General features: G+C 36.6%; 1 protein-coding gene across 1 annotated transcript; it reads left to right on the top strand.

Annotated features, from left to right (window-relative positions):
• Positions 1 to 7,812: 7,812 nt before the first annotated feature.
• On the top strand, positions 7,813 to 18,373 carry rprm3 (reprimo, TP53 dependent G2 arrest mediator homolog 3). Its single transcript, XM_056448647.1, has 2 exons — positions 7,813 to 8,103; positions 17,351 to 18,373. The coding sequence occupies exon 2, from the start codon at positions 17,437 to 17,439 to the stop codon at positions 17,746 to 17,748; it is 312 nt and encodes a 103-aa protein (XP_056304622.1). The 5' UTR covers positions 7,813 to 8,103; positions 17,351 to 17,436; the 3' UTR covers positions 17,749 to 18,373.
• The last annotated feature ends 3,442 nt before the right edge of the window (positions 18,374 to 21,815 follow it).

Below are 21,815 nucleotides of genomic sequence, written 5' to 3' on the forward strand. Positions count from 1 at the left end.
ACTGTGAAAACTACAGAGTACATTGCAGTCTGTTCCACTAAAACAAGTAAAACCAGACATTTTCACTGGAGCTGTACTTTTCAAAAGGCACCAAATTTGGCTTTTAGGTACAAATTATTAAGCACTCAAAAAGGGTAGACAAGGTACAAATGGGTACATTTTTAACAAGCTGCTATCCAGTGAAAGCTCTAGTACCTTTTTTTGACACTGTAAAAATCATATACAGAGCTGAGCATAATTGAGTACACCCCATTTTGAAAATGTTTTTATTTGTCCGTGAATAAAGGCAATGTATTTTGGTGCATTTACACAAAACATACAAATTTGGAACAAATTTAGCTGTACTAGTTTTTGGACCGTTATCGTAAGTTATTTAGTTAGATAAGCTCCAGATTTGGCTTCAGTATTCACTAATCTAATGTATATGCACAAATACGATATTGTATAGCTTCCTATTAAAGATATGAATTTAAAAGAGAGATCAGTGAGTGGTGTACTTGTATATGCTGAGCACCGTATATGACTTTAGGGTCATTGTGCAGCTTGACGTCTCTAGTCCTTATGCATTGTGTAATGAAAAAAAAAACTTTTGTTTTTGTACCACAGAAGGAAAATATGCAAGAACAGATTAAAGCAAGATATCAGAAAGAGTGAATATATCAAGTCATTTTTCTTACCATTTCTTTATCATAGTCAAAATTCAGATTCTGCAAGGATTGGCAAATGTTTTTTTAAATAGCGATAGGAAAATAAAAAGCAAATCTCAAAACTTGAAGAAACTTAAACCCTTTGTGTTTTTTGCTCTATATAAGGTTTTGCTGTCGCTTTCATAACAGCTGTAACCCGAGTAATCATGATGTCATCTGATTATTTCACTGCGATGAGTTTTCAGCTTTCCACTTCCAGGAGGAAGTTGTGGTTTTGAACACTCTCCATATGGACAGTCGGTCATCTGTCATGTCAATGATTCAGACCTGCAGATCTGAGGTCACATCAGTTTGACGTGCTTCTCAAACTATATTTAGAGCAGGTTTTCATTTTTACTATCAGGCAGTTCTCAATCAGATCATCACATACGTCATTATATTGCTTTATGAGGCTAAGAATAGAAGTCCAATTACTATTGCTCATATTTAGAGTAAAGGATTGTAATACACCGCTGACCCTGACACAGGATAAACTAATAAAATAAAGGAGAATGTCATGAGATAACAAGAAAAAAATATGTTTACACAATACCGACAGAAGAGCCAAGAAAACAATAAATAATATAGTACTACTTTTAAAGTACACAATATACTGTACACTCACCGGCCACTTTATTAGGTACAGCTGTCTAACTGCTCGTTAACACAAATTTCTAATCAACCAATCATATGGCAGCAACTCAATGCATTTAGGCATGTGGACACGGTCAAGATGATCTGCTGCAGTTCAAACAGAGCATCAGAATGGGGAAGAAATTTGATTTAAATTACTTTAAACATGGCATGGTTGTTGGTGCCATACAGGCTGGTCTGAGTTTTTCAGAAACTGCTGATCTACTGGGATTTTCACGCACAACCATCTCCAGGGTTTACAGAGAATGGTCTGAAAAGAGAAAATATCCAGTGAGCGGCAGTTCTGTGGGCGCAAATGACTTGTTGATGCCAGAGGTCAGAAGAGAATGGCCAGACAACAAAGGCAGCAGTAACGCAAATAACCACTCGTTACAACCGAGGTATGCAGAAGAGCATCTCTAAACGCACAACACGTCCAACCTTGAGGTAGATGGGCTACAGCAGCAGAAGACCACACAGGGTGCCACTTCTGTCAGCTAAGAACAGGAAACTGAGGCTACAATTCACACACAGGCTCAACAAAACTGGACAATAGAAAATTGGAAAAATGCCTGGTCTGATGAGTCTCGATTTCTGCTGCGACATTCAGATGATAGAGTGAGAACTTTCTTGAACATGGCAATGAGTTCACTGAGATCTGGTGACTGTGGAGGCAATTTGAGTACAATCCAATAGAGCACCTTTGGGGATTCGTATCAACCTATGCCACGTAGGATTTTCGGCAGTTCTGAAGGCAAAAGGGCGTCGAAGCCGGTACTAGTAAGGTGTACCTAATAAAGTGGCCGATGAGTGTATATCGTAGTCTCCGCTTGTGAGAAAAGTTGCTTGTGATGAGCATTGATTGGTTCATCACTTTCTCATCTTAATCACACATGCTTTTGATTGAGATTTTGTCTGTTTAATAAAGGTACAGTGTAGATGTCAGTACTTCCAAACAGTCATGTATAACACCATAATTTAATAATACATGGGCAGTTTATAACATTTTGAGATCTCTTTTATGGTCTCTGTTGTATTTTTAACTAAACTTCTGGCAACAGAATCTGCCAGTTTTTACCATCAATGTTATGATTTCTTTTTGCAGTGTGAACCACTATGAATATAGCGATTATTGCGGCATTTAGATTTCAGAGTCTATTACTGCCGATCCTTCACGTTTATATCACTCATGTAATGATGAAAACTGTTAAGCCAGTCTGCAGTTTCTCCATCCCTCTTCACACTTCACATAGCCTGAATTAGAGGGTGTAGAATAAGTGTCATCAGGTTTAACTTCAGCTAATTTCATCACAACATTGTAAGGCTGTCTTCAAGGTACAGAATCTACATCAACGGAACTTAAAATTCAGGGATTTATGAGTCACAGGTGCCCGTGCAGACCCATCCTGCTACTATCATGATATATCACGCCAGACTGTGCTGGAACACTGGGAACTGTTTTGTCCTTAAGAGGTATTCCGGAAAAAATGTGTGCGGTAGCTTCAAAACCCTAAGCCCTGTCTGATGGCTGACTGTCACGCCACACACCACAAGGCCTGCAGGGTGTCACATATCCCCTCCTCCCCTGCAGAGAACACCAGATTCTATGGCCTAATTTTGGGCCACTGTAATTTGCTCTGACACATTCTGTGCCTGAAAAGGTATGCGTCCGATGGTACCACCAAGGAAAGTACAAGTGAGCAGACAGAGCGTATGCCAAAGACCTCGTCCTCCAGACCAACACATGCATTTTGTGGCTAAAATAGAGAAGGATCCTCAATATTAGTGGCCCGGGGCAGAAATGTTATGTAATATCCCAGGCCATTCTAAATTTAACATTATAGCAAATAATACCTGGGCGGTGGCAATGAAACTGGCCCACGGTACAGTGAGTCATTACAGAAAAGGGATATCCCAATAAACAAAGAGCTTTCTGAGAGCTGCAGAGCAATGTACTTTATCTTCTGTACTTATTTGCATAGCTTGTATAATTAATTGCAGTAAATCTGTCTACAGTGAACCATATGACTATATGAGCAGCTCTTGTGAGCTGAGAGTAAAAGAAAACCATGTGATAAATACATTTAGTGCATCATTGTGCCTTGTAACTCAATCTGCCCCGTTGTCAATCTGACAATGACGAATGAGGGGGGAAGCCACATTTAGCTAGTTTATGTAGCATTATGAAATCAATTCATTTAAACTGAGGAGCTATAAATAGACAAACAGACAGGGGTGTTGTGAGTGAGGGGAAAGGGTGACTGAGTGCATAAGATCCTTGCAAGGGGGTGGCTGGCTTCAAATATACTGAACTATTTTTGCTGTGATATTGAGTATGAGAAGCTTGGGGAATCGACACAAATTAAATTTTTCAAATTCTAATATTATTGGTCTCATACAGAGTCATGACAGTGTGATAAGCAGTGAAATGCTTACACAACCACTCGTTACCTTAAAATAACAACAACAAAAACCATAACAATAGGTCTCTCAAATATAAATACAATAGAAAATAAAGGCAAATAATCTAAACTAAAAATGCAATAAAAAATAAAAGCAAATATTAAATATTTAAAGACTTTCAATATAGAGGATGTGGCTGTAGAAAAAAGTACAAAGCATTAAAAGTATATAAGAGCTATCTGTACAAACGGAAACATGGAAGTGTGTCTGACAAAGTGCCCGGTGCACTATGGCCCGTTTCGACTGAGTTGTACGGTACGGTATGCTTTTATAGTCATTTCCACTGTCAAAAGGTACTAAAAAAGCGAACCGTACCACTTTTTAGGTACCCTTTGCAAAAAGTACCTAGCATGACAAAAGGGTACCAAAAGGCGGAGCTAAACGTGCAGCTGAACGCTATTGGTTTACAGAGAAGCGTCACTAGTGCGTACACAAGCAAGAGAATGAAAACAAACAAAAAAACGCCATTTTTAAATACACAGCCGAGACATTACATCGTAATACTGTATACATATAATAACGAGCCATAGTCGACCTGAGCTCAAAGAAACCTTGTCGTTTTCTTGATGAACAGCCACAAAGCCAATAAGAACCATATCCGTGTCCTGTTTTTGTTTTACGAGGACGTCTAAAGATGCGAGCTTTTTGAGCTGATGATAATAACGTGTGTGTGTGACTATTTAAGTGCTTCTCACATCCGATCCTTTCAGAAATGGACAAATGCGAAAGTGGGGAAAAAAAAAAAGAGCAAATTATTCTTTTAGCAACTTAAAACATGAGGACTAAATGTATCCTCCTGTGTGTTTTTCTGTAAGTGGTAACATATCGGAGACTGTAAGGGTCTATATGTGTTCATATGTGTTGCATTCATTTATTTATTTTATATAATTACAGATGTACAGTAGGCTATTTCATTGATCCTAGGTCATTGATCCGCAGTTATAATGAAATCATGTTCATAGAAAGGTTAGCAATGAACATTTTTACACAAGTATTTATGTGTATAAAGCATCTGTTTTGTAAGAAGTGCTTCTCATATGATATGTGAACGACCCGTACAGCTTTACTTTGAGCGAGATTTCCTAGAGTGAGAATAACGTCGATTGAAACATTCTGTCATACATCACGCCCACTGGTACCCTTTTGGCAGTAGAAACGCAAGCCTGATAAAGGTGACCCATACCGTAGCGCACTGTATCAGTCAGTGGAAACGGGCCATAAGAGAGGAAGGAGTGTAACCTATACAGTGCCCACACGTCTGCATCTACACCTTCTCATAGGCACAGCACAGTATGAACGCAAATTTTGATGACTGCATTGGTTGTTTAGGAACAATGTTAAACGCTAATTTTCTGTGAGGGCCACAGTGCTGCACAGTTTAGCTTCAAACATAATTAAACACCTCTGATCAAACTGATTGTGTCCTTCAGATTAGTTTGACACCTACAGGAAAGTGTGTTGAAGCTGGGTTGGAATTAAACTCTACAGGCCTGCGACACCCCTGAGCTAGAGAGTCAACTATTGAGATGGACAATAGAAAGTGTCAGGAAAAAATACAAATCCAAAAATGTCCAAACAAAAATTGGGTTACCAAAAAAGAAAGAGTTTAGGCTTCTTTATTTCTTGCTGTTTTTGATTTTCAAATTTGTTACTGAACTCACAAAAAAACCATACCGCATGACTCCATTTTCTTTTTAACACTTACTCACTATTTTTTGGCTTAGTTCCTGATTTATCAGGGGTCCCCCATATACTCTCTCATTCATTCACTACAGCCAATTTAGTTGACCCAATTCACCTATAGCACATGTCTTTGGACTGTGGGGGAAACCGGAGCACCCGGAGGAAACCCACTGGAGCACGGGGAAAACATGCAAACTCAGCTGGGACTCACTAGTGACCTTTTTGCAGCGAAGCAACAAGAGTATTAATTAATAAGCTACAATGCTGTCCTCTTTGTAACACAGTACGGTACATTTTTTCATATACTTTAGGCCTTCATAAACAATTATTTGCATCAAAACAAATGGAAAAGATATACTGTGACTTCAAACTCACTGAGTGTATTTCAGATGCTGTGATATCTTATATCCAGTGGTGTAAAGTAACAAATTACAAATACTCAAACTATTGTGACTGAGTAGTTTTCCCTCAGAAATTGTTATTTACCAAGCAGTTTTATAAATGTGTACTTTTACTTTCCCTTGAGTACATTTTTAGTGCACTATTGGTACTTTTACTCCACTACTTTCCTTCAACCTGCAGTCACTGCTTTATTTTTTCTTGTCTATGGGGATTATAAAAATCAGTCCTGTGAGTCCTAGCCAATCAAATTGCACATCATAATGAACTACCTCAAGACATGGGCAATTTATAATTACAGCAAACTGTTTAGAAGCATTAAAAGTGTCCAAGAAAATGTCCAAAATCTTTACACAAAATGACCCAGAGACGGTTTAGATGCATGTCACTGATGAGAAGATGACATATTTACTGTATGAAAAACGAAATAGCCTAAACACCCAGCAGGCACAAGACGTCAACATGACGTCAGACTGAAGTTGTACCCCAGCGTCGTGGGGACAGTTTGGAAATAAAAATTGGGTTTACATCAGAACTCAACGTCAGGCTGACCCCAATGTCCAACCTCAAATCAACCAAATATCAACATCTAACGATGTTACAGCTTGACGTTGTGTAGACGTTACCACTATGACGTCTATCAGATGTTGGATTTTGGTTGCCATACCTAATGATAAATGTCAGTATTTTACGTCAATATGACATTGGTACAAGATGTTGGCTCGACATTGGATTTTGGTCACTTTCTAACAGCCTAAAATCAACAAAATATCAACGTCATTTGATGTCGTTATTAGGCATCAAAATAACATTAGACTAACTAGACATTGACTTTTGGTCACTTGACATCATAACCTAAATCTAACCTAATATTAATGTCTTTTGGCGTTGTGTGCCTGCTGGGCAATAACTAAATGCACTACATGTTATGTTTACACACATCCACAAATTACATGTAAATGCATCAGCTTTTTACAGCTTAATAATCACTACTATTGAGTACTTTTGAAAGGGCTCCTTTTTACTCATACGTTGAGTAATCTTTGCAACAGATACTTTTACTCTACTTGCTCTACATTTTTAGGCAAGTATTTTTAAGTATGATTTTTCAGTACTCTTTCCCCCACTGCTTATATCCTCTGCAGAGAGGAAATACAAATTTACTGAAATGCACTTGTAATAACCTAAATAAAGGCATCATATAGGACTGTGAAAATTTGGTCTTCATTGCATGCATTTGCTGTTACTTTTTGCAGTTTTTCCATGTTCAGTGTCAATTTTCCTTGTACATGTTTAGCTAAAAACTACAAGTTGTTCAGCTAAACTTTTTACTACAAGTCCACATAAAACATATCTAACTGGTACATACAATGTATTTATACTTTTCCGAAAAAAAAACCTTTTAAACTTTAACAGAACTTGCGAAATGTAAGACCAGATTAATACTAATACTATTACTGCTAAATGTAATAATAAATTATCAAATATATAACAATACATATATTAGGTACTGTATATTACTTTCAAAGCATGGTTCTTAATGGAACCTTATCCTGCCATTGCTACCGAAGATCCTAATTTGGTATTATTTAGAAGCATTTCTCTGAAGACTGTACAACAGAGACAGTTGGATGGATAGATGGATAGACGAACAGATAAACAGATAACAAGACAGATAAATAAGTGTTCTTGACAGTTGCTAGGGCGTTGCTAGGCTGCATTTGCAGTTACAGACCGAGTTATTTAGGGTTATGAAATTGTCTGGCAACCTAATAGGAACATCTGAAGGACATGGCAGCACTCTAATAAAAAATACCAGAGCTCATCCACGAGAAGTAATTGGATAAAGTCACTATCACTCCGATTACAGCAGTTATGTGGGCAAGGCCAGGGACAACCTACAAAAATATCCACAGTTTCCATGTTAGGTTCTCCCTGTTCAAGACGAAGGCTTTTTGATCCACCATCAAACAAGTAATGAGAAAGCACACAATTAAACAAGAGTGAGTCTTCTCCAAAAGTTATTATATAAATGTCCACCGGCTTCCTGTACTGGTCTCTGACATCCTTGAGAACATGAGAATGCTGGGATATAAAACAAGACCGACACTGGGGGCTCAAGTTTCGATGGAGAGCTCGGTTTGGAAAAGAGCCCAAAGGTTGTTCTGAGTTGTTCCACAGCGCAAGAACAAGAAGGCACCGAATGAACACATGCAGGACCCTAATGACCGCATAACAGGTGTGTATACTGTATATAAGTGCACTTAAATTAGTCATAAGCTTCATCACTTTGGTGCAACTATAAACCTGATAAATCAACATTAACAAAATGCATTTTCAAGTGCAAATCCCTGTCCTGGATCTAGCCTAAAACATGCATCAGCATCTATTGTTTGTAATATAATTAATTCTCGATTCTGCCTGCAGCTTTCTCACTCTGGGGACACACTGCAAGGCTATTTTTATCAACTGTGAGCCCATGTAGATTGACTGAAAGAGTTGACAAAGTGTTGTTGACGAGTTGTCAGGCACTAAACAGGTGCAGTGGACATATGATCGATAGCGAGGGGAGCATAAAGCGGAGGGAACATTTACTGTACACACTGAACTTATGACTGAGTCTGAACATGCTAAACCAATCCAGATCGGGCATCATGCGGTATATCATGCAGTGTGAAAATGTGTCATGTTTCATCTGTGATAATATGGCCTTGTAGTTGTAAATCAGGGGTGTTGAGAAGGCGAGAGACAGAGAGAGAGAATATAAACACTGGGTAATAGATAAAAGATAGATGTATGTTGTATGACTCAAGTACTCAAAAATGAAAAAGACTGGTTATTTCCGTCCAGTGCTTGTTCCAATTCAACACTCAATCGTTCCATTTGAATGAATGAATGCCTGGACAGATGATAAAGAGAATTACTGAAGAGCTCCCGGACATGAGATTTCCCATTCAACAGAGAAAGCCTTATCCTTGTGAACAATCTCAAGAATTCTTGATTTCTCTCACAACAATTCAGCTCTAATACTAGGCTCAGTTCATTCTTCTGCCTGGTATAGGAGACAAATCTAAAGGAAAATCCCTAAATATTACAGCAAAATAGAGATCTAAAATGTTTTTATTTTTATTTTTGTAATAGTCTCTTTTATAAGTATTATTATCACTACTAACCCCTTCTATAACTACTATAAGTACTACTACTACAGTAATAACAAAAAAATTGTTTGTTAGTTCAATAAAGGTCAAAAAAAAAAAAAAAAAATAGGACCTTAATACCAATAAATAATAATCTACTATACCACAGCCATAACACCCTGTGGCCCAAGACCAGTTACTCACTGAAGTTAAGCAGTTTGCTGTTGGAAGTGCTGTTAGTGAGGCCAGCAGGGCGCACTCAACCTGCGGTCTGTCCTAATGCTCAACCCGAGGTCTGTCCTTATGCCTCAGTAAAGTGAAGGGGACACTATACTGTCAGTAAGCGCCGTCTTTCGGATGTGACATTAAACCGAGCTCTCTGTGGTCATTAAAAATCCCATGGCACTTCTTATAAAAGAGTAGGGGTGTAATTCCCTCCATCGGCCCTTAACGATCATGACATCACAATCATCCCCATCCACCAAATTGGCTCCATCACAGTCTCTCTACTCCACCTGTAGCTAGTGTGTAGGGACCGCACAAGCATTATTGTCCTATGGCTGCATTTGTGTCATGCTAGTGGATGGTGCACACTGATGGTGGATTTTAAGACACCCCCCCCCCCCCCCCACCCTTCACGTGTATGGTCATACACAATATAAATATAAAATACAAAATACACATACTAACAACATTTTAAACCATCCTCGACCCTTTAACACCAGCACTTTCAATTCTCTTTCTACTTCTCATATTTATTTATATATAATATATATTTCTATTTAGGAGTATCCTAATTCTTGCTGTAGAAACTGAGGACAGCTCATTTTCAGTCTATTATGCCTTTTTCTTTTAAATGAAAATCTGAAACCCATGCATAGCTGAATAATATAAGATCAGTAGATGGAAAAGTTATACGCCTCAAATACTGTCGTTACCTAATTCTCATGTAAATGCTGTGTGTGTAAAATCCCAGTAAAAAACAGACTGTGATGATCTATGTGATTAAATTTATTCAGCATTAACCGGAATTAGCATAAGGTTGTTTAAATGTACCTTTTGTTAGTTAAACGCGTATATTGTTATGTACCTTTTTTACTGTGTACTATACTGTACTGTGCATCTATAATGAGGCAACATACATATGTATGCAGTGAGGCAGCAAACATGTGTAAACTGCTAAATAAGTGTTTAATGCACACTTACGCAATGTCCATGTGTCATATTACTCAGCTCATTAATATTCATGACCCTTCCAAATATGGTCAAACTGACCATATTATATTAGGGGCAACTCCTAGCGTTGGGAATTGACCTGTAAAACTATTTCTAGAGTAGAGAATTTTTGCACTTACCTAAACCACATACCTTCTGTTTAGATATCAGAGAACAATTTAACATTGTATCAATGCACTATATGACAGCTTTAAACAAAGAAAAATTGTGTGCTTTTAAAGCTTGAAATAAAGATGTTCAGCGGGTCATGTGGTGAGCTACAGGGAACGCTACAGTATGTACAGCAAGGCCTGTCCGGCAACTGCATTGTTAAAACAGCTGTCAGAATAGCAACTTCACAATGTGAGAGAGCGAGGCGGCAGGAATCTTGCACATTTAGAGTAAAATATAGTAAATCATCTCTGTTTGTATAAACATGGCATTTCACACAGTACACATGTTTTGTCAACTACAATAGACAGGATCTTGTGTAAGAAAACTGGCTGAGCAGGTTTATTCTCTTACAACATGCAAATGAATGAGTAAAACATCTATGCCAAATGTTCTGACGTAAGATAGTGCTAGACCTGATCTACAACGGTTATGCTTTCTAAAATTAGAAATAATTATCCTAAAAAAATAACGTTTTTCTCCATTCCATTACAACATGCAAATGATTGACAAAGCAGTTGACGTAGATGTTTTAGTCAAAGTAAAATTAGACCTGAACTGCATAATTGGAAAGTTAAAAATAATAATGATAATGATGATCATAAGAAGAACATTTCCTTTAACCCTTATGTAGCGTTGGGGATGTTTTCATCCACTCTGGGGCGATTTTGAGACTTCATTTGGCCATAACTTTGTGTTTCAGTTAGGGGATTGATTTTTGGTGCCAAATCTTATTTTAACACATATTTTGAGAAAATGCTTTGAATTTATTTTATTTTTTTACTCAACGATACACTCTGGGCCAACTTACTATTCTTTTGTTATGTTCGAGTTGAAAACATCTGCTAAATTAAACTGCTGTACAAATGCATCAGATAAGTTATTTTTTATTTTCTTTGCATAAATCTGTTAATTAACCTCAGTCCTGATCAATACTACCAAATTGTTTAGAAAATTACAGGATTTTACTCTTTAATTGCCAAATTCATAAATTATGTCACTGATTTGGTGAAAAAAAAAAAAAAAAAAAAAAACAAAATGGATCATTTTTGTCGGTGCCAGTGGTGTAGTGGTTAGTGCGTCAACACATGCACTTCGGTGCTCACGGCGACACGAGTTCGATTCCCTCCTCGTGGTCCTATGCCGATCCTTTCCCCTCTCTCTGCTCCCCAGCACTTTCCTGTCAATACTCTCTACTGTCCTATCAATTAAAGGATTTTTTTTTACCTTTTATTAAAGTCTTGGACATATGAAACATCGACTTTGATGCATTGATATAGATTTTTTTTTCTCAATTTACTGCTGGTGGCTGTTTCTGCCCCATTGACTTCCATTACAACCACATTTGTTTGATTACAAAACCATTACACCATATAATCATGCATTTTTGATAGTTTTCCCTGTTGGGAAGAGGACAAGTTTGTCATTTTTAGTGTTGATCATCAGTTAGCACTATTAGGCCTGTGCAAAAAAAACGTAGTTTCTAGATTTTATATGGAGTACAAGTGCAAATTAAAGTGTGTGTGTGTGTCTGAGAATGACGTTTACACACTTACCTTGATGTCAAATCAAAATATACATCTCAGCTCTCAGAACTACGCGGAGTAAACAAAAACAAAGACTGTGTATTCATGCAACATCAAATGTGGTTATAATGGAAGTCAATGGGGCAAAAACAGCCAACAGAAAATTATGGAAAAAAAAAAAAATGAAATTAACAATGCATCAAAGCCAATGTTGTTCCTAATTGTCCAAGACTAATAAAAGGTAAAAAAAAAAAATCCAGTCCACTATTACTTTTTAAATTGAAAATACCTCATTTTGTGTGTGTTTTTTCCACCAAATTAGAGACATCATTTGTGAATTTAGCAATTCAACAGTTAAAATCCTGTAATTTTCTAAACAATTTAGTTTTGATTAGAACTGAAGTTGATTGACAGATTTACGCAATTTAAAAATTAAATAATACTTATCTGATGCATTTTAAGCGGTTTAATTCAATGGATGTTTTCATCTTGAAGATAACAAAAGGGTAGTAAACCTGAACAGCTGACAAGGTTTTTTAATATATTTTTTTAAATACAAATGAATGAGCACAACATCTATGCCAACTGCTCCGTCTTGAGATGGTATATTAGACATAAACTGCAGTAGTTACACTTTTAATTCAAATATAAATAAACTTTTTCCATTTCTGTAATTTTATCTCTGACATAAACACAAACATTTGAACACCAGTATAACATTCTCGTCTCCCTCTCTCACTACAGGCGTAGATTCCTCGAAGGGTACACGTTGTTCCCCAGAGAAATTATATTTGGGCCTTCAGATGGGTGTAGTGGGTGGGGAATGCCGGTCCCTAACATTAGCCTTGAGTTTAAAAATAACCTCTCATCACATGAAATCAATAACAGCACTTAGATGTGACGGAGCTGCGTGTTCGCAAAGTCAGGCCTCTCCAGGATTATCGCACTACTTGGCGTGTGTAAGCGACACCGTCACTTTCACCTGGACCTCAGGAAAATCCGCACCATGGTAAAACGGAAACGCTAACATGGTGGCGATGAGTTTGCCAGCTAGCAATATTCCAGTCTCTTTTCTCCTGTTGTGTTGCAGTTGTGTGGTATAAAAACACATTGTTATGCTTATGGTGACATCATTCTGACTATGTTTGAGAAAACAAAAACAAAAGAATGATCATCTACATTTTGGGCAAGATTTTTTTTAAATTAACAATTCGTATTTATAAGAAAAGTGTGAATGTGAATCGTTTCAAAAAGAAAAAAGCACTATCAGTTTATGTGCTCAGTGAGAGTCCATCTGTAAAGCCAGAAGGATAAAAAAACATGTACATTAACACAGACTATATATAGCTATATGCTATAAAATTGCAGGTTGTCTACACTCACTGGCCACTTTATTAGGTACACCTGTACAACTGCTCATTAATGCAAATTTCTAATCAGCCAATCACATGGCAGCAACTCGATGCATTTAGGCATGTAGACATGGTCGAAACGATCTGCTGCTGTTCAAACTGAGCATCAGAATGGGGAAGAAAGGAGATTTAAGTGACTTTGAACTTTGAATGTGGCATTGTTGTTGGTGCCATACAGGCTGGTCTGAGTTTTTCAGAAACTGCTGATCTACTGGGATTTTCATGCACAACCATCTCTAGGGTTTACAGAGAATGGTCTAAAAAAAGAAAATATCCAGTGAGCAGCAGTTCTGTTGGCACAAATGACTTGTTTGTGCCAGAGGTCAGAGAAAAATGGCCAGACAACAAAGGCAACAGTAAAGCAAATAACCACTCGTTACAACCGAGGTATGCAGAAGAGCATCTGTAAACGCACAACACGTCCAACCTTGAGGCAAATGGGCTACAGCAGCAAAAGACCACATCGGGTGCCACTCCTATCAGCTAAGAACAGGAAACTGAGGCTACAATTCACACAGGCTCACCAAAATTGGATGATAGAAGATTGAAAAAACGTTGCCTGGTCTGATGAGTCTTGATTTCTGCTGCGGCATTTGGATGGTGCGTCAGAATTTGACGTCAACAACATTAAAACATGGATCCATCCTGCCTTAAATCAACAGTTCAGGCTGGTGGTGTAATGGTGTGGGGGATATTTCTTGGCACACTTCAGGCCCATTAGTACTAATTGAGCATCGTGTCAACAGAACAGCCTACCTGAGTATTTTGTCCATCTCTTTATGACCACATTGAACTCCTCTACTGAAGGCTAATTCCAGCAGGATAATGCGCCATGTCATTAAGCACGAACCATCTCAGACTGGTTTCTTGAACACAACAATGAGTTCACTGTACTTAAATGGCCTCCACAGTCACCAGATCTCAATCCAATAGAGCACCTTTGGGATGTGGTGGAACGGGAGATTCACATTATGCACATGTAGCCGACAAATCTGCAGCAACTGCGTGATGCTATCATGTCAACACGGACCAAAATCTCTGAGGAATATTTCCAGTACCTTGTTGAATCTATGCCACGAAGGATGTGCACCTTTTGGAAAGCTGCTTTGAAACAATTATTATTGTAAAAAGAGCTATACAACTAAACTTGAATTAAATAAAAGCCATGACATATCAGCTTTTTTGGAAAGATGCTCAGCCAGACATTTGGAGGATCGGAACTATGGCATAATTACATTTATATAATGTCACCAGGGTATCGTGCATCAGCAAATTAATCATCAGCATGGAGAGTAATTTGAAAGGTGACCAGGGGTCAAACAATTGTAAAAATAAAAGTTCTAAAAAGTGTGTTTTACAGCAATGACACAGGGGGGGAAAGGTATTTTTCAATTTTAAACAACATGAAATAATCTTTTTTTCCCCACTTGATGGAGCCATCACTGAACCATTATTGTTTTAAAAAGGAAGTTGCAACGTCAAACGTTTCGATTTTGACATTGATGTGGAAGAGGAACATTCTGTTCAATATGCAAATACAGTCTCAGACGCAGCCATTTCATTGGCTGTTGTGCTTGTTGACACCTTTAGCTTGGCAGGTTGTCACAATTAAGTTTCATGGCTTGCGTTTCATGACTTTTGGCCCTGATTGCCTTCCACAGAGTAATTGTAAACCAGTCATTACATATGTGCTCTAGAAAGCAAAAGGGTGAAGATACATATTGCAGCACTGCTAGCATGAGGATATACAAACAGATGAAAGGCTGGCTGGAGAAAGCTTCAGTGGGATGTCATTGCTTTAAAAACTTTTTTTTATAATTAATCTATTACACACATAAACGGAGCTTGCAATGCAGAGATTTTTTTTTTTTTTTTTAAATCGAGGATGCAGACTTAAGATTCCCATTTGTGTTTCTGCTACTTTGGGCTACAAGAATAAAAGTGATACCATTAGGGAGGTTAATGTAGTATTAAAAACATAAGGTGTAAATGATGCTATTATTATAATAAATTCAGCTAATGAAGTATAATAAATGTTGCACACTTGTATGCATTCTCAAAACTGTTTAAGTTAATAAAGCTGACACACCAAGGCAAAAGACTGCAATAGCATTGAACTGGTAAGGTCAAATGTCATAAACATGCTGTGTGTATAAATTTGTTATTTTCTTGTTATTGTTTGTTTGGTTCCACTTTATTTTAGGTGGTGCTAACTAATATGTACTTAAACTGAACTTAAGTTTAAGCCAATTAAATAATTGAACTGTTTACTTAAATATGTACAATTGGTACAGAAAACACCTAGGTACAACCAACAAAGGAAAGTAATTATATTGGAGTTACAGTGCTCTTTAAATTTTTAATAGGAAGCTTTATATTATTATATTTGTGCATACATTAGATTAGTCAGTCCTGAAGCCAAATCTGGAGCTTATCTAACACAATAACTCATGATAACGATCCAAAAACTAGTACAGACAAATATATATATGTTATAGAAAAATATTAAATACAAATTTAAAAAAGGGGAAAAAAACAGAGAAGCAAAAAAGAAAAAAAAAGTAGAAATTTTTTAGGTTGTAATTTTTGCAATATTTAGCTTGAATTTAATTATATTATCTTTTATTTTTAAATATGTTTGGTAACTAAAATATTATTTTAATCATTTATCTGTTTAATAAATCTGTTTTGTTTAAAATGCACCAAAATACATTGCCTATATTTACTGAGAAATGGATAAACATATTCATTTTAAAAATGAGGTGTACTCAATTATGCTAAGCACTGTATGTGTGTTTAATTTATTGTTAATTTCCGTTTATGTATTACTCGGTAGGCTATTCTCCTATTTTATACATCACAACAGAACAGGAATACTGGAAATTGCGGTAATGCTGCCACCTAGCTGCCATTCGATGTTGCTATAAACCAAGCTCCTGAATCTGAGATATTTAAATAGCTGGGTGTATCTTCAACTGTGAACAGTGTTGGACTTCTTTATATTTAAAAAAAAAATAATAATAATTATAAAAAAAACAAAAAAAAAAAAACACACTATTTTGATAGTAACTGCTAAAAGTTAAATGTCACCCTTACCACATCTTAAAACATTTAGCCCTAACTAGCTATAAATAAACTTATAGAAATGGTGAAATAGTCATATTTACCCATTATCTTCAGATTCCACACATCTTGACTGAACGGCTATTACATAAGCTAAGTTTGTTTAAAATTAAATTTGCTACTACATGATTTTGTCAATTATAACCCCACTTTTTAATTTGACTTTGGTGGTTACTAAAATTTGTTTGCAAACGCTTTGAAAACGCCACCTTATTTTGCATCATGAAACCACCGATTCATTTGACGTTATGCTATAGACCATTTTGAGGGACATAAACAAAAACAATAGTCCAACAAATTTCCTGTTTTACATCTTTAATTTCTATAGCTTCCAAGAATCCAAAAAGAGCCACATATTGATAAGTAATTTTATGAGAGCTGTTTTAACATTAGGTTATGATTGAATTGCCTCTTGTTACAGTTAAAAAAATAGTTTAATAACAAACAGGAAATGTTCATGGGTCAATGACATCACCACACTGAAATGGTCTACAGGCCAAGAACTAAAAGATGCAGTAAACGACTTTACGATACAAACTAGTGAATTGTGTTTTGGACATGTTAAAATAACTGCAAGATGACGTAGCGAATTCGTCACAACGCACATTAAAACAGGTACACGTTTAAAGTTAGGCTACACGTGAACATATACTGTAGGACACCCCTCCTTTGAAACCAGTGGTCAGTGAGTTCAAAAGAAAGTGTGCGCGTGACCGTGGCTCTCTCAGCACGCGCACAGACGCGCACTGAAATACCAGAGTGCGCTCTTCCAGACATCACTAAGACCGCAACAGATTTACGTGGATGAGGCACTCGATCGTACCACACAAATAAACGAGACTTCCTTCCACATACCAAAGGCGTAACGGCTGTGTATTAATTCTAAACTATGAAATCCACAGAAACGCGCAAGTGACCTTGGGAAACGCAGGACTTTTCGGAAGTTTAAAACACCAATACGCGTTAGACACGCTACAGGAAACTCGACATGAATGTTTCTCACGGACTACTGAACCGGACTATCTCCACCGTGAAGCATCCTCTGGACGCCGGTCGAGGATGCTGCAACTTCTCGGTGATCACCAGCGACGGGTTTGGTTCACCGATCCAGGACGAGCGCGATCAGTTCATCACGCGTCTGGTGCAGATAGCGGTTCTCTGCGTGCTCTCACTGACTGTCATTTTCGGCATCTTCTTCCTCGGATGCAATCTACTGATAAAGTCTGAGAGCATGATAAACTTGCTGGTGGAGGACAGGAGACCTTCTAAAGACGCGGAAATTATTATGATCGCTGCATGAGTGGAGCAGACTGTGATCATCACCAGTGACTTTCCTCACACAAACTCATCTCTTCATGCATGAAAGTCACCTGCTGCTTTGAGTTTTACACCAGTGCTGAATGGACTTTTATAAAAGGTAGCCTATATTTCATCTTGGATCAGAAAAATCATGTTGCAAACAACGCATTCAACTTTTTAAAAATGTAAAGTTTACAAAGTCTTTTATGTTTGTCTTCATGGAGGAACACAGAGAGCAGAGAAAGATCCAGATTCATTATTCCAGGATGGATCATATAGAATTGAGAACAATTTGTCACTTGTTTTGTATATATACACACATTAGCTGAATTGATTCATGTTTGGCATGAATTGATTTTTAATGGGTTAAAGAAATATGATTGTATTAACTTGCATGCGAAATTGATATTAAAAATGGATTCAAATGTTATGATTAGGCATTCAGCATTTCTGGACTCTTTCAAACAGAATGTTTGACAGCAAGAGCAGAAAATGACTCAAATTCATAAAAACAGCATGGCTATAGTATATATTTGCAATGGAGAGTAATTTGATTTGTACATTTGCCTAATTGATTCATAACTGGATTCTATTTATATATTTTAATGTGTTCAATATGATTGTAATCATGCATGCAAAATGGATTAAAAAGAAATGAAACCAATGCATTCGAAATGGATATACTTTTTCCAAACAGAATCTTTAAATAAAAAACATTTTAGGTAAAGGACCAAACATCCTCTGTACATCAGAAGGTTAACCAAGCTGTTGTCACATTTCAGGTATTTAAAATACAGTGTTTTACAAATGTAATTATTCATTTGTCCATTTATATTGCAGGTCTTACGATAAGGTACAATCATAAAGACAGCAGAGCAAAAAAACTACGAAAAATGTATTAGCAGATGATAAAGTAATTTTAAATTAAAACAGTTTGGTGCAGATCACTCACATTCACAAGAATTGGTGGACTACTAAAATATCTGTGGTAAATATAATACAACTAGCCTATTAGTAACCGCACTGTTAAATATAGCTCTTAAGATGTGCATGAAGAGCCCAACTTCTTTCCTTCAAATTCTGTTAGCAGATACTGTGATTGGTAGCTGGTTCTGTCTAAAAACAGATGGTTGATGTTAACATTTTAAACAGCAGCAACATGGTTTTCCATCAACAAGCACTTAAAATGTCAGAAAAGATGTCAGCTGTTTATTATGACATTGTGCTGACTCACCAACTGCCTTTCCACATAAAACAACTGGCACATTTTAAGACCTCATTTTTACACACAAACACCAAGTGAACCGCAAACACTGGATGAAAACGATAAGTATGAATTTTTAGGCAAACTATGATATTACATAATGCAACCTAAGGCCCTCTGTATCCTAATTATATTAACAAATCTATAATGTGCAAGAAAACAGTCTGACTTTAACTTGCTTTAACAATCTCATTGCCGTTCTTAAACCCAAAAGTGAGTAACACAACAGAGATGTTGCATAATTCCCTAAAATCTGTTGGATTATATATTATCCTCAGCATTTGTACACACACTAAAAGCATGACATCATAAAAACACTATTCACCACAATGCATGTGACAGCTGAAAACGTGCCAAAGATGTTACTACAATCCCTGCCTGAAAACAGATGGTGCAGAAATACATGAAATGCAGGACAAAGAGCCATAATCCAAATTAAAGATCAAGGCTGCATGGTATATCAGTGACCCCAATCCTACAACATAAGACCCCAGCCGGACACATGTAACCGATCACAGTGCTTTTCCTAAAGCTTGTAATGCTCAGCTATATGCTGCTTTCTGATTTCATTTAAAACAGGAGTCAAAAATATTTAATGTTTGATAAGAAGGCTGTCAAAGGCTAGATTAGACATTTTTGAAAGTAATGAACACTTTAATATACTAAGGGTTAATTAAATTGATCAAAAGTGGCAGTGAATGAATTTGATTTATAACATTTTCTTATTAAATATATATATATATATTTTTAAAGACTTGTTTAAAACATTAAATTTCCACTTAGAATATTAAACGGAGAACTAGGACTGCATGATATTGGAAAAAACTGACATTGCAATATTTTATTTTTCTACAGTATATATATATATATTGCGATACTGAGTGTAATTTCACCAGATGAAATGAATAGGTCTATTTGAAAAGAATTCAGAATTTTAGACACATTGGGAGGATTTTATAAGGTAGAGCATCATAATAAATCAAATCACAAACACTCATAAATACAGTAATGAAAACGATATTCTACAAATAAATGCACACTGCCTTCATGATTTTCTAGAAGTCTAGCAATATTCAGATAAACAAATGTAATAATCAAATGTAAAACACTTTTCATTGCGTATTTACATAAATACAATTAATCTTAAAGGTAAAAGCGTAATATCTTATGCCAGAATACTTAGGCCCAATCTCAATTCTATTTTTGTACCCCTACTCTTTTCCCTTGGCCCTTAAAACAGAGTGTGAGGGGAAAGGGCTTCAAAATTTACCCCTAAGAAAATGGACACCACTACAGCAGCTGCACATGGCATCTTCATGTGAGATAAGACGATCGAGACTACTGTAGTTATTCCAGCTGCGTTATTTTTTGGGATTGGTCATCAGGAAATCACTGAAGGCATATATTATGTTATCATAACGATATAATGTGGCAATAAGATCATAACTGTACTGTGCATTTACACCGTGACCATTCATCTGTAAACACACAAAAAACAACATTGACATTATAGCAGACACTGTAAAAAGCTCATTCCCAGCCAGCAGACTTCTGACAGGGTTTTCGAGTGTCAGAATGTAGTGGGACTACTATACAGGAGTTATTGTTAGGGATTATATATAGCGAAATTCAGCAGTTTTTATTTTAGCTGATTTCTTTAAAAGCATGACGGTAAAACACAAACACGGTTATGAATATATTGAAACATGTGCTTGCTTGCTTGTAAAAATTCAAAATAATGATTAAAAATATTAACTTGTGGATCTCCTTATCTCCGGGTGCAGCTATCCTGCTGTTGTAGATGGTGTATTTTGGGAAATTTTCGTACCTCTTTCGTGTGTGGTCCTGAAAAAAATAAATCTCTGTTCGAAGGGGTATCTACCCCTTCCCTTAGCCCTACGCCTTCAAGCTAAAGATAATTGGGACACCCCTTCCTTCACGTGAACGCGCAAAACAAGGGGCAGGGGGTTAAGTGGTAGAATTGGGATTGGGTCTTAAACTGACTTTACAAAACGCTCACACAGTCAGAGGCCCTAAAAACACACATTAGTAATAGATGTTTTGGTAACTTTGTGGTTAAACATTGTAATGACAAATCATGAGTGTTTTCAAATTTAGCTTTGGATCAGTCTTGTGATGTGACTGTTGCGGATGCGTGTATTGCGATACCGATGCTGAAATGATATATTGTTCAGCCTCACAGACAACTATTTTCACCACATACAGTAATAAGTAATGTTGAGCAGTTCTCGTTAATATGACAGTTCTAAGCTTTTTTGATTTATGGCTTACCACTCACTAAGTTTGCACCAGTTTATGGGTTTGGTATTGGGTTTCATAGCTATTGTAACTTATGCTACATGGCCAAACTGTCTTTATTCTGGGTTAAAGATGTCAAAACCAAACTGTATCAATCAGCTGTGATAAAAGTAAAACATATGACAGCTTTTATACAGTTGAAGTCAGAATTATTAACCCTTCTTAATTATTAGCCTCCCGGTTTATTTTTTCCCAATTTCTGTTTAACAGAGAGAGGATTTTTTAATCATTTCTAAACATATGGTTTTAATAACTCATGTCTAATAACTGATTTATTTTATCTTTGCCATTATGACAGTAAATAATATTTGACTAGATATTTTTCAAAACTTAAGGGTTAACTAGGCAGGATAAGGTAATTAGGCAAGTTATTGTATAACAATGGTTTGTTCTGTAGACTATCGAAAAAAATAGCTTAAAGGGGCTGAAAATTGTGTCCTTAAAATGTTGTTTAAAAAAAATCAAAAACTGCTTTTATTCTAGCC

Source organism: Danio aesculapii, chromosome 23 (genome assembly GCF_903798145.1).
Source record: "Danio aesculapii chromosome 23, fDanAes4.1, whole genome shotgun sequence".
NCBI lineage: Eukaryota > Metazoa > Chordata > Actinopteri > Cypriniformes > Danionidae > Danio > Danio aesculapii.